Raw genomic sequence first — 26,992 nt, forward strand, 5'->3', positions numbered from 1 at the left:
TTTGATTTAATGAATGCGTAAGCAATGCATCTAAATGCAGGTCACAATCTTAAATAATTACAGAGATTGAAATTGTCCTCGGTGTCTGTTTATACAATTGTACACCGTTGTTGAGAATGGTCATTAAAATAATATACTTCACACGAGATATTAATAAACATATCTGCCTTTTAGGCCCGTTCACACTAAGAACGATCCACACCAAAACATACATTTTCTATGTCGTCTGGCACTTTAAATGCTCTAATTGATTCTGATTGGCTGGAAAAAATCGCTCTTATTAAAATGATTCAAACGAGATCTGAGACGGACTTCAGTCTCAATTATACATTCTATTATTATAATTATACATTGTAGCTACCTACCTAACGTGCTCAGTCGAGTAATTTCGTTTTTGGTTCTCAGAATGTCTTTAACTGCTCTTTTTTTTCTTTCTTTTTTTTTGGTTAGCCAGGAAAGTTTTCTTAACGTAAATAGAACGTTAGTGTTTGGTTCCCAGAACGTTATGAACGTTGCTTTAACTGTCCCCTAACGTTATTTTAACTTTGCTTTAACGTTATTCTAACGTTCCCAGAACGTTCCCCTAACCGGTAACACTTTAGAATACGGTTCCTTCGTTAATGAATAACTACACAGGAACAAATAAGTAACACAATATTAACAATCTAGTAACTACTATTAACTAACAAGAAATTCTGATTAACAAATTAGTAAGTAACAGCGCATATATGAAAGTGGTAGTTCACTATTAAATAATCGGTAACACTTTAGAATACGGTTCCTTCGTTAATGAATAACTACACAGGAACAAATGAGTAACACAATATTAACAATCTAGTAACTACTATTAACTAACAAGAAATTCTGATTAACGAATTAGTAAGTAACAGCGCACAGATGAAAGTGGTAGTTCACAATTAACTAATTGATAACTACTATTTTTTTATGCTTCCCAGAGAACTACTGAAGAATATTAATAGTTTATGCAAAACTAATCAATAACTAATGCAGGACAAATGACTAGCACTACATTAACATTAATAACTGCTGTAAACAAATACACACGGTTTATCAATATGTAATAGCATAGCAGACTTATGATTTGGGAAATAATTAGCCTATGCTCTCTCCTAGAGAACTATTTATCAACTGAATAATTTTAAAGGGGTCATATAATGGTACATGCACTTTTACAAGTTGATTGTACTGAAATGTGTGTTGGCAGTGCCTGTACACAACCATCATATAATGATAAAAATCCATCCAGTGTTTTTGTTTTAATCTCCTTATATGTTTTCCCCTGCCTCAAATTGAGCCGTTCGTTTTTGTGACGTCAATAAAACGGACGCCCCTCCCGCGATTGTTGATTGACAGCAGTGATTCAACACAGACCCGCCCTCGCTCGTCCTGTCAATCATAGTCCGCGCGGATCGGCGCGGTCATTGTTGATATGCTGGAGCACTGTCTATGAGCAGAATGGCGTCCAAGCGATTGTGGTGTTCTGTTCTTGGGTGCAATAACGAACACAGCAGTCATTTTAATGTTCCTAAATCTGAACCGCTGAAGACGCAGTGGCTGAGTTTGTTTTCGAAGGGAATATTCCCCACGAGCAACGTCAATGCTCTCATGTTTGCCGAATCATTTCTCAGTGGACTGCTTTATAAACGAGGATCAGTGTAAAGCTGGTTTTGCTGAGAAGCTGCACCTGAATAAAGGATCGGAACCTATTCGTGTTCCTGCTGAACCTTCAGAAGAACTAAAGTGAGTGTAACGTTTTATTAATCTTTATATTAATATTTATATTAATCTTTGCAAATCGCCAGCTGCACGCTTCACGATGAATGCGTCGGTTTACACTCAGGGTACATTACAGCATGTTTTCTATGTACAACGTTCTCAATATAATTCATAATCCCACGTTTATAATGAACAACGCGTTATGGTTATTGTGTTATTGTATTACAAACGGTGTATGCGCAGAACAGAGAGGCGGGGTGAGCAAAGCTCATTATCATTTAAAGTCATATGCACTGAAATGGCGTGCTGAAAACAGAGCTGTTTTTGACCAGGTAAAATAAGTGGTTTCTTACAATACTAATGAGAATTTTTAATTAAAGTATATTACAAACTTTTAATTTAGACCCTAAAGAATCATATTAGCTTGTACAAAAATGGCATTATATGACCCCTTTAAAGAAATGGCTTTTTAAATGCAGTCGTCGGGACCTTACTTGTCCTGTAGTGATTCAATGCCAGTCCAGAGGAATGCCAGAAAATTGGCCAGAGTCACGGTGACGGCTGGAACATATTGAGTTATCGGCCATCCAAATACCATATACAGTGATTTTATTATTTAACCTATACCTCGCAAAAAAAAAAAAAAGATTTTATTAATGTCTCCTACCTCATACGTGCGTGCAAATATCTTGTGAGGGATTAGAAGATTCTACACTTTAGGATTGGCTTTTCATGTAATAATCATGATAACTAACTAGTAATGACTCAAGTGTTACTACATACTTCTAAAGGAATGACTAATTATTTGGATCCGTATTCTAAAGTGAAGATCATGGTAACTAACTAGTAATTACTCAAGTGTTACTACATACTTCTAAAGGAATTACTAATTATTTGGATCCGTATTCTAAAGTGAAGATCATGGTAACTAACTAGTAATTACTCAAGTGTTACTACATACTTCTATGGGAATTACTATCTAAAACTTCACCAAAAACCTCAAAAGCTTAAAAGAATTAGTAATTCCTTTAGAAGTATGTAGTAACACTTGAGTAATTACTAGTTAGTTACCGTGATCTTCACTTTAGAATACGGATCCAAATAATTAGTCATTCCTTTAGAAGTATGTAGTAACACTTGAGTCATTACTAGTTAGTTACCATGATTCTTACAGTAGTTCTCTGGGAAGCATTAAAAAAAGTAGTTATTGATTATTTGGTAACACTTTAGAATACGGTTAACCTCTTTCAGTAATCATCCAGCTCCAGCACACCCCGCGACCCATTAGTCTACCCTATAGCCTAGTATGGGTATGGATGATGTATGGACGTCTATAATCAGTATTATACAAAACACTTGTTTTTATTTATTGTTTAATTAAAAAAAAAATAACCCGAGCACATTAACCATATTGAAGATTAAATCAGATAATTAGATTAATTCAGCTCCATTTACTTTTATTTAAAAATAACCACCATGCAACGTTCTGGAATGGTTGCAAAAAATAGAACATTAGAAGGCAACTATTATTGGTTCTCAAAAACAAAAACGGGAACCAAATACGTTAGGGGGACGTTCTGTGTTTGCTGGGTTACTACGTGCTGCTACTGGTTAAAATGTCAGCTTTTCACAGGCAAGCACTTTTGGCTTGGAAGTTAATTTACAAGCATTTTTTTTTTTTACCACATTCACCACAACAGTATTATATCTGGAATAATTGTACTATTTTGTAAGTTGCTTTCTTCCTTAAATGTGAGGTCTATATTATCACATTATCATACTATTTGAGCGATAAAAGCTTCATGTATCAAATATGATACAAAATATTTGTGGGTCCTGATAATGCCAAATGTCTGATGTTAAAGGGATAGTTCACCCCAAAACTCTGTCAGTAATTACTCTCCCTCATGTTGTTCCAACCCCGTAAGACTTTCGTTCATCTTCAGAACACAAATTAAGATATTTTTGATTGAATCTGAGAACTGGATCACTCCTCCATAGGCTTCATTTCCTTCTAACAGCGCAGCGCTTCTGTGTTGTATGTCACACGTAGGCTCACTATTGGCCGACGCTGGTCATGTGTGTGACGTACAACACAGAAGCGCTGGGCTGTTACACTATGTGAACTCACTCGGGGCCCACAGAGAAGGAAATGAATAGTTGAATAAAGTCATTATTTTTGTTTGTTTTTTGCACACAAAAAGTATTCTCGTCGTTTGCTAAACTTAAGATTGAGCCACTGTAGTCACTTGGACTATTTTAATGATGTCTTTAATAACTTTTGGGCCGGCGAGTTTCGATCCCTTAAGAAGCCTATGGAGAAGTGATCCAGCTCTCAGATTTAATAAAAAATATCTTAATTTGTGTTTCGAAGATGAACGAAAGTCTTACTGGGCTGGAACAACATGAGGGAGAGTAATTACTGACAGAGTTTACATTTTGGGGTGAACTATCCCTTTAACTGTAAAGTAAAGTATGTGGCCTACATTATTTGGCCATCATACATATATAGTCAGTGAAAGAGTGCAAGCATATTCGTCTTAAATAATTCTGTTTTCAGCTTCAGAATCATGAATATTGTTATTCTGGCGTCTCTATTGTCCTGTGCTTTGGGTTTCCAGCACAGAGTCCAAACCTATTCATTTACACACACAATGTAATATCAAATTTAACATTTTAATCAACAATACTTTTTTTGTTAACCTTTTTATCATATGTCTTGGAGTATCTCAATAATATCGTATCGTGAGTTCAGTATCGTGATATGTATCGAATCGTAAGATGAGGGTATCGTTACACCCCTACTTAAAAAGCATTGGACTACCTGCAAAAAAAAAAAAGCTTCAACAGACTTAGAAATTCAGTTTTTGCTGTTGTATTAAAACTGATATTGAGAATTGTGAAACCATGATGTATATTGTTACTGTGAAGTCAGATTTTGGGTCATATTCTTTGCTAGAAAGCAGAAAAGGTTCCCACAGTTTTACATGCAGTATGAATTTTTTAATAGTGTTCACAAGTAATCGACTACATTGTAACCTGGTCAGAAATAAGTATATAAATGGCTGCTATTTTGTACAAGTTTATTTGTAATGGCCAGCAATTAGGCCTATGTCGTTTCTTCATTCACTGTGACCTATGCCTGCACTTTATGGCCAATTTCACATGTATTTTGTGTATTTTCAAAATACAAAATACTGTATTTGTATTTAAATACATTTTTTCACACAGTATTTTGTATTTGTATTTAAATACATTTTTCCACACAGTATTTTGTATTTGTATTTTAAATACATTTCCATGTATTTATGCCCATCTCTGCTTGAGGGTAAGGGGAATTTTCATTTTTGGGTGAACTATCCCTTTAATACTGACCACTTTTTTATCGCTATTGCCACTCAGTGTCCACTAGATGGCGCTGTTTCAAAGACTCCAGTTTGATGGGAATGAGCAGGACTGGTGTCTTCCCTTCTCCTCGGCGCCATTTTCAAACAGTGTTTCCGCCACCGGAAGAGCGTTCACCGTGGGGAGGGGAGGAAATCTGCAGTAGACACTGATGATAAGCTAACCTCAAACAGCTTTACAAAATGAAAGCGCTGAGGCGAAATACCCAAACAACAAACAGAAAGCAGACTTTGGAGGGTTAATTGTTGCATCGTTTATTGCGTTGCCCCTGAGGAGAAAAGCTTTAACTTACGTTACTTCCATGTGCCAGATATGCTGCAGAATGAAGACTGAAGCTAATACAGCCAACTGCCCTCTGAAGACAGACTGACAGTTTACGTAAACAACATCAAGCGTCGGAGTAAGTATGTATTGTGAAAATTGATTGAATTTTTGTATTTATTTTAAGTAATGCTAAATTGTTCATTGTATCTTTATGGTCGTGTTTTTAAAACCTAGTGAGCTGCCTAACTTACCTAGACAGTTCGCAACACACACAAAAGTGCTGTCTAGATTGGCATTTGGCAGCCGACAAAATAAAGTCTGTTTTGGGGTTTTATAGTCTTGTACCCACAGAGCGGTTTGTTGTCTTGACTGGTTTAAAGCTCTTAGTGGTTCTGAAAAGCCACTAACGTTAATTATAATCTGGCAGTTTTTACTAGCATTTGAACCTTACTAAATCATAAAAGTTCAACAATAGATCAAATGTTTCAATTTTCCATTCTTTATGAAGGTCAAATAAAGATATTAAATCAACTGGTGCTTTGACTGTTTTCATATGTCATACAGTGTCTGTAATATCAGTGCTGGCTGGCTCGGTTGTTGTCATGTGAATTGTTGTGTGTGTAGAGCGGAGCGTGTATTTGTGTTGAATGACCATGACGACCAGCGCAGAGCGGAAGTTCGTCAGTCTGCGGAAGCGTTTAGATCAGCTGGGCTACAGACAACCTCTGGCCATTGAGAGTCTGCCACTGGTTGAGAAGCTCTTCAGGTGAATTCTCTCTACAGTATGCAGTATTATACTATCCACCAACAAAGTTTTTTTTTTTCTTCTGAGCCGGTCGTTCAGAATTACTCTTGCCCTGCCATTATTATTTTCACTAGTTCTGGCACAATTTATTTTTGCCAGCATATCTGGCATGACACATGTTAACTTTAGTTAATTGCTGGAAATAGTCTTCATGATAATAAAACATGATACATTTTGTAAATGTATATATGTGAAACATGATCTGACAGAAGCATAATCAATCTGTTTTCATTTATTGCTCAGTGACCTGGTCCACACCACTGAAAGTCTCAGGAATGCCAAGCTTGCTGCAGGAAAAACAGAAAAGGAGAGTCGGAATGTGGATGCTCTTCTGGAGCCGTATAAAGCTGAAAATGCCCGGATAGTCAGAGAAAACAACGAGTTGCACCTTGGGCTTTTGAAACTAAGAGAGGAGAAGGATCGGATCAGCAGGGGTACAGATTGGGTTTAATGCCTCAAATTTGATCTTTTTTTAATCACATGGAATGGTTATTTGTAACCATTATTGTTTGTCAACAGAGCTGAAGGTGTACATCAGGAAACTGGACCATGAAACATCAGATCTGAAATTCCTCAATAATCAGTATGTGCACAAAGTTCGGTCCCTTGAGAAGGACTGCAAAGCCAAGACGGAGCGTATCCTACAGCTCCAGGAGAAGAACATGCAAGCTGTTGTTCAGACACCAGGTTGGTTGATATGTTTTATTTAACGTTGCAGCTATGGTATTCACCTTTGTCTGTTATTAGAACATTTTCTGGTCAATGACTACATTTAAATAGGAGGGAAGAAGCGATCAATCCCATTTAGACGCCAGCGGATGCAAATAGATGAACTCCTCCCACCCTCCGGTGGCCTCATCCCTCCATCTCTGGCACTACCAGATGATCCCTATATCGCTGACCTTCTTCAGGTGGCTGATGACAGGTGTGGGGAAGAAAACAAAACAGAATCACAATAAATCATTTATTTTGTAATTAATGCATTTGTAGGTAACACATTTGGTCTTTTTTTAAAGAAAAGAAAAAAGCATAATATTTATATTATATATTTATTAGCAACATTTAAAACAATTAATTGCTTGAGTTAACAATCATTTTGACAGCCTTCCCCAGTTATAACACATTAACATGACATAGACATTTAAAAATTAATATACTTCTGTTTGTTCAAATAATAACAGAATTTATAAATATAAATAACATTAGTTAAAAATAATTCTTACAGTTTTTATAATAATAAACAAAACAAAAACATTGAATCTTTGTGTTTAGAATCCAGGAGCTCCAAAAGGAAGTGGCACAGCTCAAGCTTGACCTGGAGAGAGCGCATGCCGGAATCAAGCATCTCAACACACAGGTAAGTGTGCTGTGCACACACCTACATTTCACAAATTAATTACCGTGTATAGTCTGATTACTTTTTCTTAGGCGCTGTTTTAATATTTCAGGGAGCAAATGGTTTTGCTTAAGCCACTACTTGATTGTTTAGGGAGAATGACAGAGTGTCAGTGATTATAGTTAAAGTAGAACTGAGAGTCCTTTTTATATGAGACCTCCTTCAAGAGCCCACATATATGTGCACTAATGAGAGGTTGTTACTAAAAATAATATTATCTCTGTTATTTATTTATCATATATTAACAGTGTAAATGTATTCATAACATTAACCCTTACAAATGTACTTTGTGCTCTGGACAGGTGGAAGAGCGAGATAAAGAGATTGAGCGTCTGAATCGAGCTCTGGATGGTGGTCGACCTAATGATGTCATCTCTCTGGAGGCTCAAAACATCAGCAATGAAAAACTAATTGCTCATTTGAACCTACAGGTAAACTGGATATCCATCTGATAATTTTGTTTATTTTATCTTGTTAGGCATGTTACCTGACTGAGACACCCAATCTAACTCTATTTTAACCCGAGGTGGACATCCCTCCCCCACCCTAGCTACGGCCCTGGGTACCAATTATCAATACAATTTTGCAGTTCTTGGTACCAGTTTTGGTACCAGAGCAAAAACTGTTGAAATAAGTACTTCATAAAATGTTGTACCGTTTTGTCACGTCCATTGGTTATCACTGTCATCCCAGTTTCTAATTCAATTGCGAATTTAAATAGAGTCCACAATCCAGAAACTGTACTGTACTTAGCAGCATGAAAAACTAAACTTGTATTCAGATTGTGAATGGGTAATAAACAGAAAGCAAGAGAAAAGCCCTCCCTTTATAATCACTAATGCTATCAATCTCTAAAACGCAAGCTCACTGAATTCTGCACTCTAGCAAAAAACCACCATTATAATAAAAAAGCTGTCTTAATTGTACAATGAATCTCTTATTTACATCATGTTTACACTTTGTTGATTATTATATTGAAAGCATTTGCGGGCATGCGGCTAAAACCTTGGGCAGTTCAAGTGTGTTAAGCGGATTCTGACAAACTGACTAACACCTGATAGGCTATTGCGTTCACACTCTGTGCAACCGGTACTGCAGAAATGCTGAAACGGTCAACCTTTTTTTTTTTTTTTTTTTTTTTTTTATGTACAGACTGGGACCGGTAGTAGCAGTACGCTTGACAACCCTAATTGCGACCCGTCCATAACCTCCTTCTGTTTGCAGGTGTTTATTTCCGGGTTGACGTTAACCCCGCCCCTCTGATAACAACTCATTTTCTTTTTCAGATAGAGTATCTGCAGGAGACCAACAGATCCCTGGAGCAGAGAATTGACGGACTGCAGCAGAGGAAGAAGACTGTGTCTAGTGAGGTGGCGGACCTGAGCGCTCGAAATCAAGAGCTTTGTCAGGAGCTCACTCAAATAGACGAGCTCGCCCAGCAACTAGAGAAAGACAAAGAGATGGTTCTGGAGACTGCTGACATGGAGCTGCAAGAGGCCAAGGTGATCTCAGCAGGGTCTATACTTGTAAAATAAAAATTGAAGTAAATAAATTAAGCCTCAGTGTTACTCTTAATGTGTGAGTTGGAATGAAACTGTATGGATTAGCAAACTGTGTTTTTGCATAGTATATTGATATATAATGTTCATTTTTAGCTGTTTTTCTATTAATTTTTTTGTTTTATTTTATTGCGTAAAGAGCCTAGGGCTGCCTTTCCCAAATTGATCATGGAGACCATTGCCACCAATGTTCTCTACGATCAACTTAGCTCACGATGCTTTTGGTAAACCAAGCCTTGGGCAGTCACAGAGACTGTGATATCTTATTTATGTATGGTATCTTATTTTTATTTGATATCTATATTTTATATGTGGGGGGAAAAACATTTGCAGCATATATGAATTATAATATTTTAATTCTAGTCGTTTTTATTTATATTAATAATAATATTTGGTCTTAATGTGTTCATTCTTGGATTTTTAAATGTTTAAATATTTAAAATATTTTGCTTTATGTAGTAATACTGACTCTATCTCTGTCTCTAGAAAGAGATTCAGCGTCAACAGCGGGAGCTAGAGGACCTGGAGGAGGTCATCTCTACATTGAGACGGGTATGTGCATGCATGGGTCCACTGTCCACAAAGCAGCATGTGAAATGAGCTGTTAAATTAGCCATCTGCCTCAGAACAGCACATTTATCCTGTCTGGCCTGACATGACATGGATGGTTTAAATATTTCTGACTGTCAGGAATGTCTTTCTGTTGGAGTGCGTGTTTATTATCCTTTCAGATATCCCACTCTTTATTACTGGCATTTCAAGTAATTTTGCAGTTGAATAATCTTAACACACATCTGAAAATGTCTATCTGAAAATTAAAATTTAGTTATACAAAGATGACATGACATGTAAATAACATCAGTATTTTGTTTTTAAAATCGAGCAATAATAATACAATTAACAAATAATGACAAAACAACAATAATAAACTATATTTATTATTGTTACAAAAAAGAAAGAAAAGAATGACCAATTAAAAAACATTTGCATCACCTGGAGCTTACATGGAACATCCGTCATAACTGATTTAAGTGAGAGATTCAATGACAAAATTATATTACATCATTTTCCTACAGCAGACTAAGTTTTTGCTCGCAGATTACTCATGCCAATATCTAGTGGTAATGCGTTGTTATGGTTCATTAGACTCAGTCAAGCGTCTAAAGCTTGCAATGATTTGTTGCAGGGTATGGCAGATGGAGATCACGTGAAAGACCGTCTGAGGGATCAACTACTTGATCTTCAAGAACAGAATGACAAGATGGAGGGACTGATAAACTTTCAGGAGGAAGACAAAAAGAGACTTCAGGACAAAGTAGAAGCAATGACACAGGCTGGTGAGATGTAACACTCCTCTTTATGTATTAGTTGCGGGTAAAGTGATATATGGTTTGTCATTCACCTGTTTAATTTTAGTGCTGTATTTGTTTCAGATAAGGAGATGATTCTAGAATTAGAGCGAATGCGTGCAAGGCATGGGATGTGTGGCAAGGATCACTCTCCATCCCGTCTAGATGCCTTTGTGAAAAGTTTAGAGGAGGAAAGGAATTATTATAAACAGGAAGTGGAGCGGTACCGTCTGGTTAGGGGCAGGACAGACAAAACCCTCACCCCTAGTCCAGGCAGGGGGAGGAGCCCCAGAGGAAGAGGCAGCTGGCATGAAAAGGTAGGAGCTGACAATTACTTCTGTAATTACAATGATGATACATGGTTTAAGCAGGGCCTGATTCTGAATTTCAGATTGTACAGTTTTAATAATTCCTGCAATATCTGCACTCATAATTCATATTTAAATACGAAAATGTAAAATATATTACAATTAATTATAATTACAATTATTTTAATAAACATTATACAAATATTTACATTTATACATTTGTATGCAATATGCATACATTATTTACTTATTACCTTTTTGAATGATTTTGCAACAAGGCTGCAGATTTCTTTTCCTGTGGCCATTTTATGGATTATTGACTTTATTTAAGACACTTATTTAAATGATTAAAATTAGTTACCAAAATAACAATATTGCACATGATTGGGTCAAACCTTGCTGGGAAACTGACTATTTTTGTATTTCTAGAGAGATGGTGATGCAGAGCTCTCACGTGTAGTGAAGGAGAGGGATGAGCTACAGTCAGTGCTGCTGGGCTTTGAGAAACACATAGAGGACATCCAGACCAGAGTTAAACTAATGACTGCAGAGAGAGACCAGCTCAGCTCACAGTACCAGCAGGTGAGAGACCACCTGCTACCTACAAAGGTTTTCATCTGTTTGCTGTCTGAAACCAGGATGTCAGAAGCTTCTTGTTTTACTCCACCCAAAAATTAAAATTATTTCATAATTTACTGTCTCTTGGTTCCAGCCACCTGTCATACGCTCATTCTGGAGTTCAAGCTTGACGTAAACATCAGCATGTCTGAAGCTCCACTTTTTGTGTGAGCTTCACAACGTGCTGACATTTTACTTTAAGTGTAAACTCATGAATAACTTGACTGGAATTTTTGATCATTTAAAGTTTAAAAAGTTTGCTTTAGAAGACATCAATTCATCCACTGGGGTCGTATCAATTACTGTTGTGCTTTTTGCCTGGTTTTTGGAGTGTCAAGTTATGCACATAATGAAACCTATCCACTTGCATTATATGGACTCACAGATGGATTATTTTTCTAAAAATCTGTTTTTGTTCATCTGAAGAAAGTAAGTCAAACATGTTTGGAACAGGATGAGCATGAGTAAATGATAAGAGATATTAATTTTTTTTGGTTAAGTATCCCTTTAAGTTAATATACACATCTAACTGTTTTCTTTGGGAATATTTGTGTTTATGTGTTTTAAATATAGACTCAGGAGGTGCTGAGACGTGTCCAAGGGGAGCTTGAGTCCTCTAAACTCCAGCACAGGTTCAGAGACGACAGGGAACAGACTGAAGCTGAACTCCAGAGAGTTACTACTGAGAGAGACATGCTTAGAGACAGACTCAAGGTATGTGTGTGTTTGCAATTTTTTTTTTTTTTTTTTTTTTTTTTTTTTAGAAGACCATTGCTGCCAATTATGGACAAGCAATTTTCTGTGGTTGGAGTTGTGACTTTGAAATTCCGCAAAGCACTTCTAAACTGTACAGCACTTGTTGGGTGAGTGGTATAGCTGTGTGTTAAGGGGAGAGTTGCCAAGATAAAGCTGCCAGTGTTTTTTTTTTCTCTCTTTGCAGGTTGCCCAAAGCTCATCTCTAACAGACCGAGAACAGGAGCAGATCAGGATTCTCGACCTGGAGAACACCATTGAGATGGTACAACACTAATAGTGCATGAACTGTTTATAGTTTCACAAACATTACCAGTGTGTTTAGTCATGTCAGCTCCAAATGCCGTTTTTGTGCCCTTAAAGGGCACTGCAGGAAAGAGACACTTCTTGTAGGATTGTTCCAAATGAATGTGAGCATCTAAATACCCCTTTATGTTCCTTCTAAAAGACACTTTGTGAACTGTACATTTAAAGGTCACTACAAGGAAATAATTTGCCGTTTATGATCATGTGATACTGGATGACAAGTTCTTCTGATTCATTTCGAGACCCGAGGATTTTAAAACTTTCAATTGCTCTCATGCACCCAAGCAGATTATTAGGGTTTTCATGTTTTTTGCTTGCTTTTCTCGAACGGCACACAAAAAAAGCGAGTTGAAATAAACTTGGATTAAAGACGATATTTGACACAAAAGTTTAATTTGCAACAATCTTAAGAGCTATAAACATTAATTTTGATGCAACGTTACATTCAGACAGTAATATATACATTCATCTAGGGTGTAAAAAATGCACATGCATCCTTCAAAGTGGTCTGTCTCTTTGTGGATTGGGCAAAGTAATGCTCACTTATGAATTTGCCCTAAATGTCTAAATGTGAGGTTAGTTTTAGGTGGCATAAACCCATCTAAATATATCATAATATGATGCATTACTGTGTGTGTGTAGCTGGAGAGAGAGAAGGCTGATCTGCGCACTCAGGTTGCTGTGCTGAAGGAGTGTCGTGTTGCTGTTGAGAAGGAGCTGAAGACTCAGTCAGCAGTGCTGGTGCAGAACGTAGAGGAGGCCACACATCACAGAGTCGAGAGCAGTGCGCTCAGGTCCGTGTGTGTTTGTGTACCACTGCTGGAGACGGACATTTCTGCCTGTCGTGCTTGTGCTTAAATATGTGCCACCCAGAATGTGTTTGTGTGTATGCGTTTAGGCTTCTGCAGGAGCAGATGGAGCAGTCTCTCTCAGATGTTCAGCACAGATTATCTGTGAAGACCAATGAACTGCAGGCAGCTCACCAACAGATCGACAAACTAGAAGAGAAAATCAGTGCGTGTATTTTTAAGTGTTGCACTCTTCTAATTTATTCAAATGCACATCTTTATGCAAATAGGCTATTCTGTCTCTTCTTTCCTGTTTATTCTCATGCATATCTGTATTAGGGGTGTCAGAAGTAACGTTACTTCAGTGCTAAGCCAATACTAATTTAGGTTACACATTATTTACTTCATTAGTGTCCTTGTTACAGTGTAATTATATAAATAAGCACTGAGCAATATTAATTAACAACTTGTACTACTTATACAGGTTTATACAAGTTATACTACTTATACAAGTTGCTTGTAATTATGCATAATTTACTGTTGTTATTATTATAGGAAGTACATGTAACGTGTAACAAGTAGACTGTAAAATAGTGTTACCCTAATATTTTTTCCTGTTATTACATGGTGTTTATCTAAATAATTGAAAAGGTAAACGCAATGTTTGCATAACTAAGAAATGCTCGAAGGCAACATGCCATTGTTTAAATTGAATACTTATTTAAATTCAATAATTAATTTTTAAATATTGTCATGATAATGAAAATTGTGAAATTTCACTGGTTCTGGTGTGAAATCATGCAACATTTTACTGTATAGATGACGTAAAATTTGTTATGTAGAAAGAAGATTCTAAATGCTGTGTTTATTGTGCAGCTGATCTGAGTAGACATGGATCATCTCAGAAAGATGAGGTTGCGACTCTGCAGAGAACAATAGCATCTCTAGACCGAGAGAAAGACTCCCTGCAGGACGATGTGGACCAGAAGACTGAGAGTGTGGTGCTGCTACAGGAGGAGATCCACAGGAAGGTACTGCTGATACTCAGCACACATCTTATTACAGCCCTGTTCTCAATACAGAATGTTTGGTAATATTTGAGAAAAAATTCTTGAACATTTTTGTTGTACTGCTTTAAAAAGTTAGTTTTGATCTACAGGAAAAGACACTGTTGGAAGTCCGGATAACAGTCACAGAGTTGGAGAACTCTTTGGAGTAAGTGTCCGTTTTTTGTTTTGTTTTGAGTAATAAAATGTATGTTCTCAGAATGATGGGATGTTTCTGCATTTTTGTAAAGGAATAGAAGGCCTTCAAAGTCTTGTTTGACATGTATTTCAGTCATCTGAAGGGGGCGTTGAGCAGTCGAGAGAGGGAAATCGCTAGCCTGCGCAGACAGCTGGACCAATCACAAGAGGAACTCTCAGTGGTTAGTCGAGACAGAGAGGTCGCGCTGAGAGAGAACCGCAGGTTACAGGATGATCTGGCCACCATGACCAGAGAAAACCAGGTACACACCAGTAGACCTCTGCTTCGCATTTTTATGGATTCAAGCGTGTAGTGCTGAAACCCAATTGTAATTGTTAAAATTTCATAGGATCAGCATTCTTCACTAAAAGTGATCAGGTAGACCAAACCTTAAGTCGTAGAGACTTGAAACTTTGAGGGCTGGAAGTACTCACACCGTCTACATTGTCACCAAGGCTCGGCCCGATCAGCCTGACGGAAAGTGCGAAATCGTTCATAACTCCTAAACCGTTAGGCGTATGCTCAAGTGTCTTATATCGTTGGAATCCTTAAAAAGATTTATAAAATGTAAAGACGGAATGTATAGCACCTTCCCGGTTTGACCTTTGCTCTTTGTGTAGCTATAACAGTGCCATTTAGAAAATGTGCGTGGCCAAGTGCACGCAAAAGCCTATTACCCCTAAACGAAAACTCAGAACTTCACTAAAATAGGTGAGTAAATGCGACGTATGATTCTAAACAAGCATTCAAACTTTTATGAAGATCGGACCATAGGTGGCGCTATAACAGTTAAAAAGCTGCTCACAGCTATATTTTTTCTTTGTTTTTCTTCTTCCCAACCTTCCAGATGGTAAAAGTGAACCCACTCCTGTTGACGTGACATCTGTGACCAGTAAACGTCACACATGCTCACATTCTTGTGTCCCTTTCTCCAGGCTGTGCACGCAGAGATGCAGGAAGCTCTGAACGAGAGGGATGAATTGAAGCTCAGAGTTCACTCGTACATCTCTGAGGTGGCGCGGATAGAAAGCCTGATGGCTGCCAAGGTGAGAGATGGAAGGAAAAAACACTCCAGCAAATTGAAAAGACAGAAATCATGTCAATATTCCCTTTTTACGTGATACAATTATTATGATTAAAATATATATATATATATATATATATATATATCAAACGAATATGTTAATGATCCATAAAAGGTGCATTATAGTCATTTTCTCAGAGTTAAACTTAAAATATGTTTCTTAAAACCTCCTTACCCATGGTAGAATAATTTTAGTACACAGAATTAAGTGGCTTATTGTTTTTATAAAACATTGGCAAAAGCAATTTGATTAAAGGTGCCATTGTTCAATCAAGGGTTAAACTGTTTAGGGATCTTCAACGGGGGTCCATGGTGGCCACCAATTGTTTGATCCCAAGCTTATTTTCATGGAAAAATGTATATAAGTAAAAGTACTAATTGGAAAAAAAGCTAAAGTTCAGCTAAATGCAGAATTAAATTAAATTCAATATCAATGCAGATCAAATGCATATGTAGTCATTTAGCAACTACTTTAATGTGCAGTTTATTTTTGCACTGACACTGTTTTATCCATGTTATGTATAGGAACAGGAGAACAGGGACATGCTGGAGCGTTTTCGAACCATCCACACTGATTCAGAGGATAGAGAGCTGAAGCTGCAGCAGGCTGAAGGGCTAAACAACTCTATTAGACTGGAGCTGCTCTCATCCGACACAGAGCGCAGACACCTCAGAGAGAGAGTCTCACTGCAGGACAGAGAGATACAGGAGGTACAAGTGACTGAGCATGAGGACTACACCATTTTCAACTAAAAACTGAAAATGTTTTATGCGTTTTGGCCGTTCATTTACACGACAGTGGCGTTTTGGAGGCCTGAATAACGTGAAAATGGGTTTCAAAGTGCAAGTTTGTCAAAACGATACTTTTTATTGTGAATGCGAATTTGTGAAAACTGACACGTCATGCATATTACGTGTTTAGTCTATAGGCACCCCCATCAGGGGGTTTGTGACAACGTTGATCCGTGTGAATGGGGATCGTTTTGACAAAGTTGTCGTCTGTATGTGAAAAAGGGAAAAACTTTTCCATTTTTTAGTACATCGTTGTCATGTAAACGTACGCTAAATGTTTTCCATTGCTTCATCACCTGTGTTTTCTCTCAGCACTTGAACGCTGTGCAAGCATACGAAGCTCAGGTGTCATCGCTGGCACGAGCAATGTCTCGTTTGGAAGAGGAGGTCCAGGCAGCTCGAGCCGAGAAAGACTCCGTGTTGGCAGATCTGGCCTCTGTCAGAGAACTGTGCGTTAAGCTCGACTCCAGCAAAGAGCTCACCATTCGCCAGCTGACGGCTAAGAGCATGGAGCTGGAAAGAGTAAGACTCACACGCACACCATTCTCTGTCAACTACGTCTTTAGAAAGGGTTTAAAAATGAGCGAATGTACAACTAACTAACCTTTTAACACCAAACTCAGGTGACGGGGGAACTGGAGGATGTGCGCTCTGAGACAGAGCTTCTGAAAAAGCAGCTGGCCAGTGAGCATCTGACGGTACGCAATCTTGAGACTCTGCTCACCACCAATCGACAGAAGGAGTTTCAGACGCACCTGAGTGCCAGCGAGAAAGAGTCTGAGCTCAAAGTGCTGAAGGACCGCCTCGTTCTCGCTGACAGCAAAACGTAAGTGGAAAAACAATGTGCAAAAGAGCCATTTATAAATAAAATTGTTTCTATTACACTACCGTTGAAAAGTTAGTTGGTAAGATTTTTTTTAATGAAATCTCTTATTCTCACCAAAGCTGAATTTAATTGATTAAAAACAGTCATATTTTTACATATTTCAAATAGTTATTTTGAATTTCAATATATTTTAAAATATAACGATGCAATGAATTTTCAGCATCATCACTCCAGTCTTCAGTATCTCATGATCCTTCAGAAATCATTCTGATATGCTGATTTGGTGCTCAAGAAACATATTTATTATAGTCAATGTTAAAAACAGTTGTGCTGCTTAATATTTTTGTGGAAACCACGATACATTTAAGATTCTTTGATAAATAGAAAGTTCAACAGAACTTTCAAAAGAAAAGTTCAAAAGAACAGAATTTATATGAAATAAAATAACATTTTTTTTAACATTATAAATGTCTTTACTGTCAATTTAGGTTTATTTAATGCATTCTTGCTGAATAAAAGTAATATCTTATTCAAAAAGAAATAAAAAAATCTTAGTGACACCAAACTTTTGAATGGTGGTGTAAATGGAGAATAATAATAACATATCAAAAAATAGATCAAACTACATCATTGGTTTGTGTTTTAAAGAGGACAACATGTAATAAAATCCTTTACAAATAGGAAGAATATATATAAATACGCCTATATAAATGCAGTCCATTTACTATATAAAGTAATAATCGAATTTCATTAGGCACGGAGACCCTCGGTCAGTGATGTCACTTTACAGTCGTGCAAAATGCATTTGAAAAATAGAGACCACGGAGCTTCTGTACACAAGTTGTCCAGAGAACTGAATGAGGGATTATTGGGAAAAAGAACAGATGGAGGCAAACAAGCCGCACCCGGTCATTTAGAGTGGAGCAAACTTTGTTTTTAACTGACAGCGCTCTAAAATATCCGGGGGCTATAAATGTGTGTGTATAAATAAATTATACAATGTGTATTGTAATTCTGCCTATGTATATGTCATTTTTTATTGTTTCCTGTAAGAATCTTTTCTACAAGGTAACCGTGCAAAGCATTTGTTTATGGGATACACTGAGGACTGTGTCCTCTTAAAGGCTGCATAAAGAGTCCATTGAATGTTGCTTTCCTCCAAACAAGCAGTTTCTCAATAGTGTTGCCTAGTGCAAGTGTGCAGTTGCCATGGTGATCACTGATAGCAGCACGTGAAACAAACAGACATCAATCAGATAAAGATGTCTAAATGCTCTCCAGCACAGTTAAAAAGCAATACTAGTTATAACAATGTATTTGTTGAAATAAAATGTGTGTGTATTCGTAGGGTTGGTCATGCCAGAGAGGTTTCTCAGCTGCGTGGAAAAGTGTCTCAGCTACAGACAGAAATGGACATCCTCAAGAGACAGCTAACCACTGAGCGCTTTGAAAGGTGAGACCCACCTAGGCTTTATTACTAAAACTACTGAACTTTCTTACCATCATCGGACCATTTGGAATAGTCTACATGGTAGAGCTGTACGGTTAATCTTTAAAAGAACGCAATCTCGATTCAAACACCCACACAATGTCATTCCTAAATGACAACAATTCTGTGTCTATTAAACCTTTGACAAAAATCACACCGGACCATTCAAATCTGCGTGAGCCAGAGAGAGCAGTTGTCATGTATAAGTATAAAACGTACTCGGTTACTAACGTAACCTCGGTTCTCTCTAGAGAGGGAACGAGTACTGCGTAATAGCTTACGCTAGGGGAAAACCTCTTTTCCACGAGATATTGAAGCCAAAAATTATCCTTAATTTTTTATTAATGTAAAACGCTTTGCAGCAGCAAGCAGACACAGGCGAAACAGCTCGCGCGCCTATTGGCTGCTCTTGCGGCAAATGCAGCAGCCTATCGAGAGAAACTCTGCGTGACGTAATGACCAATGGGGGCAACTCGCGCCCATATCATCACGTCCCGCCAGAAAGGGCGTGGTCTCACTCTATAAATATGCTCGTTAGGCTGGTACAAGCTGGTTTTCATCGCCGAAGCGAACCAGAGCGTATTCCAAGCACGGCAAGATACGCAGTACTCGTTCCCTCTCTAGAGAGAACCGAGGTTACGTTAGTAACCGAGTACGTTCTCTTACGAGAGTATCTCTCGTACTGCGTAATAGCTTACGCTAGGGGAACACAATGCAACACGCCGTGCGTACAGGGATCCAACACCAAAGTCCCAGGGGCCGAAGCCCAGGGCTCATATAGTGTATAATCACCATAAACTCACATAGAGTGGAGGAAGAGAGGCTGGAAGCGTCATTCCTTATAAAATAGCACCCAGCGGGGCTATCATATGACAATAAAACGCGCAGCCAGGGTGAAAGCTTTCAGCCTGATCTGGGTGGCCATACGTGTGTCAACACTCATGGGGCTGCAGTAAACTCAGTATCTGGGCCGCACAGCGGGGCAGATAGCACTGAATTTTAGACCGCCAAAAGCTTAGCTTGTAAGGCGGGTACCTCCAGGTTATAGTATTTTATAAATGTAGACGGCGAGGCCCAGCCCGCGGCTGTACAGATATCTTGCAGGGAAACCCCGCTAGACCATGCCCACGAAGAGGCCACGCCTCTCGTGGAGTGCGCTCTGACACCCAAGGGGCACTGCAGGCCCTTTGCAGTGTAAGCGAGCGCAATGGCATCCACTATCCATCTGGATAGGCTCTGTTTTGAGGCGGCAAGTCCCTTGGAGCGCCCGCCAAACAAAACGAAAAGCTGCTCAGTCTGTCTGAAAACAGACGTGCGCGACACATAAGCTCTTAATGCCCTGACGGGGCAAAGGAGACTCTCGTCCTCATTGAGAACCGGAAGGGCGGACAGGGAAATTACCTGGGCCCTAAACGGTGTATTGAGGGATTTCGGCACATACCCGTGCTTAGGTTTGAGAAGGGCCCAAACTCCATACATGACGCGCTTACTGAAAGCGCCTGCAAGTCCCCTATGCGCTTCACTAAAGCGAGAGCCAGAGAAACACTGTTTTGAACGACAGGTGTTTCATGTCCACCAGCTGGATTGGCTCGAACGGGGCGCCTTTCATGGCCTCCAGGACCGTGGAAAGGTCCCACGTCGGAACTGAAGGGGGCCTGGGAGGGTTTAGCCTCCGAGCTCCCCTAAGAAACGCACGACTAAGTCGTTCTTCCCCAGCGACTGGCCAGACACCGGTTTTGCAAACGTTGCTATGGCCACCACATATACTTTGAGCGTGGATGGGGTCCTGCCCTTATCCAGTAGCTCTTGAAGGAAGGAAAGCACTTCCGAAACCCCGCATTCCACAGGTGAAAAGCTCTGGGCTTGACACCATGCAGAGAAAACAGACCATTTCGAGGAGTAGAGCCGCCTGGTAGACGGAGCTCTAGCCTGCGCGATCGTGTTTAACACTCCTTCTGGGAGGCTAGCGGGTACCCGTTGATGGCCCATGCGTGCAGGGACCACAGCTCCGGGCGAGGGTGCCAAATCGAGCCCTCCGCCTGAGAGAGGAGGTCTCTCCTCAATGGTACAGGACATGGGGCAGTGCTGGTCAGCTGCATCAGGGCAGGGAACCACGTCTGGTTTGTCCAGAGCGGAGCTACGAGCAGCACTGGGCATCCGTTTTCCCTGATTCGTTCCAACACCTGAGGCAGGAGCGAGACAGGAGGAAAAGCATATAGGGGGCAGCGGGGCCAAACATGAGCCAGCGCGTCCTTGCTTTTCGAGAAAAACTTCGGGCAATGAGCGTTTTCGTGGGACGCGAATAGGTCCACCTGTGCTCTGCCGAACGTTTTCCACAGCAGCTGGACCGTCTGCGTGTGCAGCGACCACTCCCCTGCTGGAACATTGTTCCTGGACAGTCTGTCTGGTCCCACATTCAGGTGACCAGGCACGTGCGCTGCTCTCAGTGAGAGCAGGTTGTGCTGAGCCCAGACCAGGAGGCGTTCCGTCAGCCTGTGAAGGTTTCGTGACCTGACGCCGCCCTGGCAATTTATGTATGCCACCACTGACATGTTGTCCGACCGGACCAAGACGTGGTGGCCTGTTACCTGGGGACAAAAACGCCGTAGCGCTTTGTCGACTGCTATCATCTCCAAGCAGTTTATGTGAAGGAGCTTTTCCCGTTCTGACCACAGGCCAGCTAGCGGTCTGCCCTTGAGCAGCGCTCCCCACCCCGAGGTGGAGGCGTCCGTAGACACCACCTTCACACTCGAAGCGGTCCCCAGACTCACACCTGACTGATACCAGTTGGTTATTTTCCAAGGATCCAGAGCTGAAACACACTGTAGGTCGACCCTGAGGCGAAACAGACCCGCTGTCCATGCCCTGGGTGGAACCCGCGCTTTCAGCCACATCTGCAGTGGGCGCATGCGAAGCAAGCCCAACTGGAGTACAGAGGCCGCTGAGGCCATCAGCCCCAGCATTTTCTGAAACCTTTTGAGCGGAACTTGCGCGCCGTCATGGATAGCGAGTCTAACACTGTTCCCAGAAAGGAAATTTTCTGACTGGGAGACAGTGAGCTCCTCGCCCAATTGACTGTGAGGCCCAGCTCCTCGAGGTGCTCGAGTAATGCGGCCCTGTGTTCTATGAGCTCCGATCGTGATCGAGCTAGAATCAGCCAATCGTCCAAGTAGTTCAGGACTCGCATGCCCTGAAGTCTCAGGGGTGCGAGCGCCGCGTCCATGCACTTCGTGAATGTACGAGGTGCTAGGGACAGGCCGAACGGCAGGACTGGGTATTGATATGCCTGGCCCTCGAAAGCGAATCTCAAGAATCGCCTGTGATGGGACGCTATTTGTATTTGGAAATAGGCGTCTTTCAGATCTATTGACATAAACCAGTCCCCGTGGCGCACTTGCGCGAGGATTTTCCTGGTCGTAAGCATTCTGAACTGGCATTCACAAGCGCTCTGTTCAGCTGTCGCAGATCTAAAATGGGTCTGAGACCTCCATCTTTTTTAGGTACCAGAAAATATCTGCTGTGTAGGCCCCCTTTGCTCTGAGCTTGAGATAAAGGTTCTATAGTACCTTTGCTCAGTAGTTTCGCTATCTCGGCTCGAAGTAGATGAGATACTTCGTTTTTCACCGTCGTCTCGACGCGCGCCGTATAACGGCGGGGACGTCGAGCGAACTGTAGCGAATAGCCTCTTTTTATAGTGTTCAGCACCCATTCTGATACCCCAGGAAGCTGTGCCCACACTTTCGCGTGAATAGCTAGGGGTAGAATGAGATCTGGGCTCTGGCCGAGACATAGTGACGGCAAGGGAGCTCCGGCGTGCTGTAACGCAGACACTGTGTTTACAGTGTGTGAGGCGGGGGGCGCGCCGATCGCGGCGGGCAGCCTGGCCGCGCTCAAAACCCTTATAGCAGTTTGCTGAGAGAGAGAGAGCGGGGCGAGCCCCGTGGGGCTTAACATGTCTGTGAGTGAATGTGGGCGCAGGACAGCGGGCACATTTACTGCACTGAAAAACACCGTCGGCCTGAGCTGACTGAATGCGTGTTGGTTTCGTTTTTACAGAACCCGTGGGACATGTGGTGTGTAGTGTTTGTGGGCACTGAGACGTAGGCACATTCACTACATTTAGTGCACAATCGACATGAGGCGATTTTGTTTGTGCGAGCCCTGCATTTTTGCGGGCTGTGTTTGTGTGTAGAAATGAGCCCTGGGTTGTGGGCATTTTCAATACACTCATAACACCATCGGCTGTGGCCGGAATACCAGAAAATACACCGTTTATGTGATTTATCTGGGTCGCCGTGGGAACAGCATTTGTGTGCAGGCAAGCGGGCATGGTACTGGCTTGCTTACTGCAAAATACACTGGAACAGTCAAATTTTCTGGAACTGAACGAGCAAAAATTTCAGTGGAAGTCTGGCCACGGCGAGACTGAAACACCGTCGATTTCCTAGGAGGCTAGGAAGACTTGTGTTGGTTTCGTTTTACAGAAACCGTGGTAGTGTTTGTGGGCACTGGGTTGTGGGCACATTCACTACATTTAATGCACAATTGACATGTGTCGATTTCATTTGTGCGAGCCCTGTACCGTGGCGGGCTGTGTTTGAGTGTAGAAATGAACACTGGGCTGTGAGCATTTTATTACACTTATAACACCATCGGCTGTGGCCGGAAAACCAGAAATACAATGATTACATGATTTTTCTGGGTCGCCGTGGAAACGGCCTTTATGTGCAGGCAAGCGGGCCGTGGTACCAGCTTGTTTACTCCAAAATACACTAGAACAATCGCATTTTCTGGAACTGAACGAGCGAAAAGTTTCGGTGGAAGTCTGGCCGCGGCGAGACTAAATTTATATCTGCTGCGAGAGCCGGGATCGAACACGGGTCTCTCGCGCGAAGGCTTCGGGTTCCGCCACTGGGCCACAGGGAGAACTACATTAGCGCAAGCAGATAAGAGAGCGTCATCACAGTTTTGTGTGTGTCGGCGTTTGTATGCAGGTGTGCGTGTTATACAACAGGCTCATTGCTGCAATAATGACATTTTCAGCCGCTCAAACTAGGAGCTGAGAAATGTTTGAGAAATGGAGATTAGTCCGGCCTCGGCGGGGACTAAAACACACTCTTTTCTCATTTGCCGGTGACGCACGCCCATGGGGGGCGGGGTAGATTTCTTATAACGTAAAGAAAGCTAGCCGCGGTTTTAGGGCTCGCGGTGGCCCGTTTCCCTGACGACTCGCACGGTGGTTGCGCGGGCGCCTCCCAGTCGAGGCCGATGCTTTCCACGGCCTGAGAGAGCAGACGCATCAGCTCAGTCTCAATGCCGGCTCTCTTACCAGTGGTTTGGCGGGAAACGCTAGCGGAGGGGAGGTCCACGGAGCTCGCCCAATCCTCGCTATCAGATGCCAGAAGAGAACACGCCTCGGTGGGTTCGTCGAACTCGTGGACGGACGCGGCGGCAGGCGGCGGCCGTTGTCCGTCAGTGAGCGACTCGAGCGAAGCCGGCGAAGCTGGCGGGCGAACCGGCGAGCTTTGGCGGGCTGGAGAAAGCTCGGGAGCGCGCTGGGCGCGGCGCTTCTTGCGGCGCGGCACCACGGCGGGCTGTGGTGAAGGCTCGGAGAATGATGCCAGGCGAGTCCTCAGAGTCACCATAGGCAAAAGCTCGCAATGAGGGCATCCGCCGTCAGCGAGCGCGATGTCCGCGTGATCCTCACCCAGGCAGGACACACAGATGACGTGACGGTCCCCGTCGCTGAGTGGGGCGCGGCACGAGCCACAGGATGGCATCTTTAAAAAGATGCAGCTCTTTTGTGATGAGAAGTGTGAGTCGCGTCAAGTAAGCGAGCAAACACTCTCAGCAGAGTAAGGATACAAAGTGATATAAAAGGATATAGAACGCCGGAAAGCGCAGCAGGTACGGCAGTTGAAGGCGGCGAGGCCAGCGACTCCAGAGTTCGTCCCGCTGAAAGGCTTGCTTCGACGGCGCGGCTTCTCACTCCGGATCCAGCGATGCGTGTGCTTCGCTGAAGAGATGAAAATCAGCTTGTACCAGCCTAACGAGCATATTTATAGAGTGAGACCACGCCCTTTCTGGCGGGACGTGACGATATGGGCGCGAGTTGCCCCCATTGGTCATTACGTCACGCAGAGTCTCTCTCGATAGGCTGCTGCATTTGCCGCAAGAGCAGCCAATAGGCGTGCGAGCTGTATCGCCTGTGTTTGCTTGCTGCTGCAAAGCGTTTTACATTAATAAAAAATTAAGGATAATTTTTGGCTTCAATATCTCGTGGAAAAGAGGTTTTCCCCTAGCGTAAGCTATTACGCAGTACGAGAGATACTCTCGTAAGAGAACAGCTTCAGTGTTTTCAACCACACAGTATCATTATTTCTGTTACAAATATTCATATTATCACAAAAGACCTGTGATAAAAGTGTATAGCTCTATAAACCCTGATGTCTACGGACATGATCAAATTAGAGTGGTGTCGATTACATCGTTACGCCACCAGGTGCTGCTAAAAGATTTATTTGTCATTTAATCATTCAAAAGATTCATCAAAAAAAAAAAAAGAAGCTGATTCATCCAGTAAAGAAGCAATGAAGTATTTATGAGCTAGTCATTGAAACATTCATTCAAACCAAATTTTTTTTTGTATTCAGATTCATCAAACATTTTAAATAGACTGCAAATGTTATTTTTTGTTTAGTTGTCTGTTCAGAATCGTTTTGAAAGCAAAAAATTGTGATTCTCAATTTATCCAGAATCTACTACTACATAGTCTTCCATGAACATAGACAAATAAAAGATGAGCATGTTGTTAAAGGCACAATACCCTAATAAGCATCAGTCTGAATGAGGCAAATAATAGGTTAAAATAAAAACATTTTAATGACACTCAATTTTTTTAGTAAATACGTTTCAGTATTGAAAGAACTTCAAATGTATTTAGAGTTTTTTTTTGTGTATGTGCCTGCTATGATCTTGCTATGTTGGTTTGTGAAATGTTGATTAATGCGTGCAAGTGTTTTTCCGTGGTAGGGAGAGAGCTGTGCAGGAAATGCGCAGACAGGGCTTATCTTTCTCTTCACTGCGAAGCTCTTCTCCTCTCAGCACCTCTCTCAGTCCCCGGCCTGCTTCTCCTGAGCGCTCCATCCTCCGCACACCAGAGCGCTCCGTAGACAAGACGTCAGAAAAGTGAGGATTGCCTTGGGAAACTGCAGCAGACATCATTTCTTGTGTGATCTTCATAACCATGCTTGTATGATTTAAAATAACCTTGTTTAACTTCACATTTCAGAAGTGTGAGCTTTAAGGAGTAGCGGCGAAGGAAATGGTTCACGCAGCCTGTCACATTTGCGCTGACATAAAACAGGGATGTCGCGTGAAAGATTCTTGTTTAATCAATTCTGAAGAAACTTTGTGTTGAGTCAGAAATGTCTCTGAGATTAGTCCAGAAGATATTTTCTTGGGCTTCTAAAAGCGAAGTACTTGTACATTTATTTAAGGTCAAAGGTAAAATTATGCCACCAAAGCCAATGTGTAGAGCAGTGTTGATGATATACATTTTGTAACATGAAATGATTTTTTTATTGCAGTAGTCGTAGTGTCATTATTGTTCTTAATAGTTTTGGACTTATGAGGCAGCTTGTCATCTTTACATGGCAGACCTTTTTATATCAAGTTAAACTAAAGATTAAAACTGTTCTAAAATATGCCTGAAGTGAAATATAAAAGTGACCAAAGAGGTCTTCAGAAAGTGGATTTTGCCATGTTACTCAGGACTGTGTTAATATCACACTACCACTCCAACCTGTTTTATGTTTATGTATGTATAATAGAATTTATGTTGACTGGTTAACTTATTAATAAACATGCATAGTTTTTTAATATAATCTGTCATTGTCTGCTCTGTGTACTGTTTCATGGAATTCTTTTTTCTGCCTCTGGATATCAGAGTGAAATTCTATAAATCAATCACTGTTCTTTTTCTTTTATTATAATAGGAGAGAAAAAAATCCATCCAAGTAAATTTATTCAACATGCCTTCTTGAATTGTAGTTATATCTTTTAGCTTTTATTTGATCTTGATAACAGCATGTGAACCCTGTAAACTTAACAAGATAGATGTGCTGAACATTTCCCCCCATTTTGAATGTTTCATCTTATTTTGATATTTAATAGTGGTGCTTGCTAAGCCATGCTATGGCTCATAAACACCAAGTATAAACTAATTCTGGACCATTTGCTACAGACTAGAATGACACTTCAAATCAC

At 40.9% G+C, this 26,992-nt stretch overlaps 1 protein-coding gene across 2 annotated transcripts; it reads left to right on the forward strand.

Moving 5' to 3' along the window:
* The first annotated feature begins 5,239 nt into the window (after positions 1 to 5,239).
* Positions 5,240 to 26,602, forward strand: cep135 (centrosomal protein 135). Of its 2 annotated transcripts, none has more exons than XM_056259896.1 (26): positions 5,240 to 5,546; positions 6,031 to 6,172; positions 6,455 to 6,645; positions 6,731 to 6,898; positions 6,992 to 7,136; positions 7,484 to 7,568; positions 7,910 to 8,038; positions 8,894 to 9,109; positions 9,653 to 9,718; positions 10,353 to 10,503; positions 10,600 to 10,832; positions 11,253 to 11,405; positions 12,015 to 12,155; positions 12,382 to 12,459; positions 13,143 to 13,294; positions 13,399 to 13,514; positions 14,165 to 14,319; positions 14,448 to 14,503; positions 14,627 to 14,795; positions 15,469 to 15,579; positions 16,143 to 16,328; positions 16,722 to 16,931; positions 17,033 to 17,235; positions 18,584 to 18,688; positions 25,757 to 25,912; positions 26,016 to 26,602. In XM_056259896.1, the coding sequence occupies exons 2-26, from the start codon at positions 6,054 to 6,056 to the stop codon at positions 26,035 to 26,037; spliced, it is 3,516 nt and encodes a 1,171-aa protein (XP_056115871.1). In that variant the 5' UTR covers positions 5,240 to 5,546; positions 6,031 to 6,053; the 3' UTR covers positions 26,038 to 26,602. The 2 variants fall into 2 exon arrangements, with proteins under 2 accessions (XP_056115871.1, XP_056115870.1); XM_056259895.1 differs by having other exon boundaries at positions 5,240 to 5,542.
* Positions 26,603 to 26,992: the final 390 nt, after the last annotated feature.

Source organism: Rhinichthys klamathensis, unplaced genomic scaffold (genome assembly GCF_029890125.1).
Source record: "Rhinichthys klamathensis goyatoka isolate OS25496 unplaced genomic scaffold, OSU_Roscu_1.1 h1tg000170l_1, whole genome shotgun sequence".
In the NCBI taxonomy this organism is placed as follows: domain Eukaryota; kingdom Metazoa; phylum Chordata; class Actinopteri; order Cypriniformes; family Leuciscidae; genus Rhinichthys; species Rhinichthys klamathensis.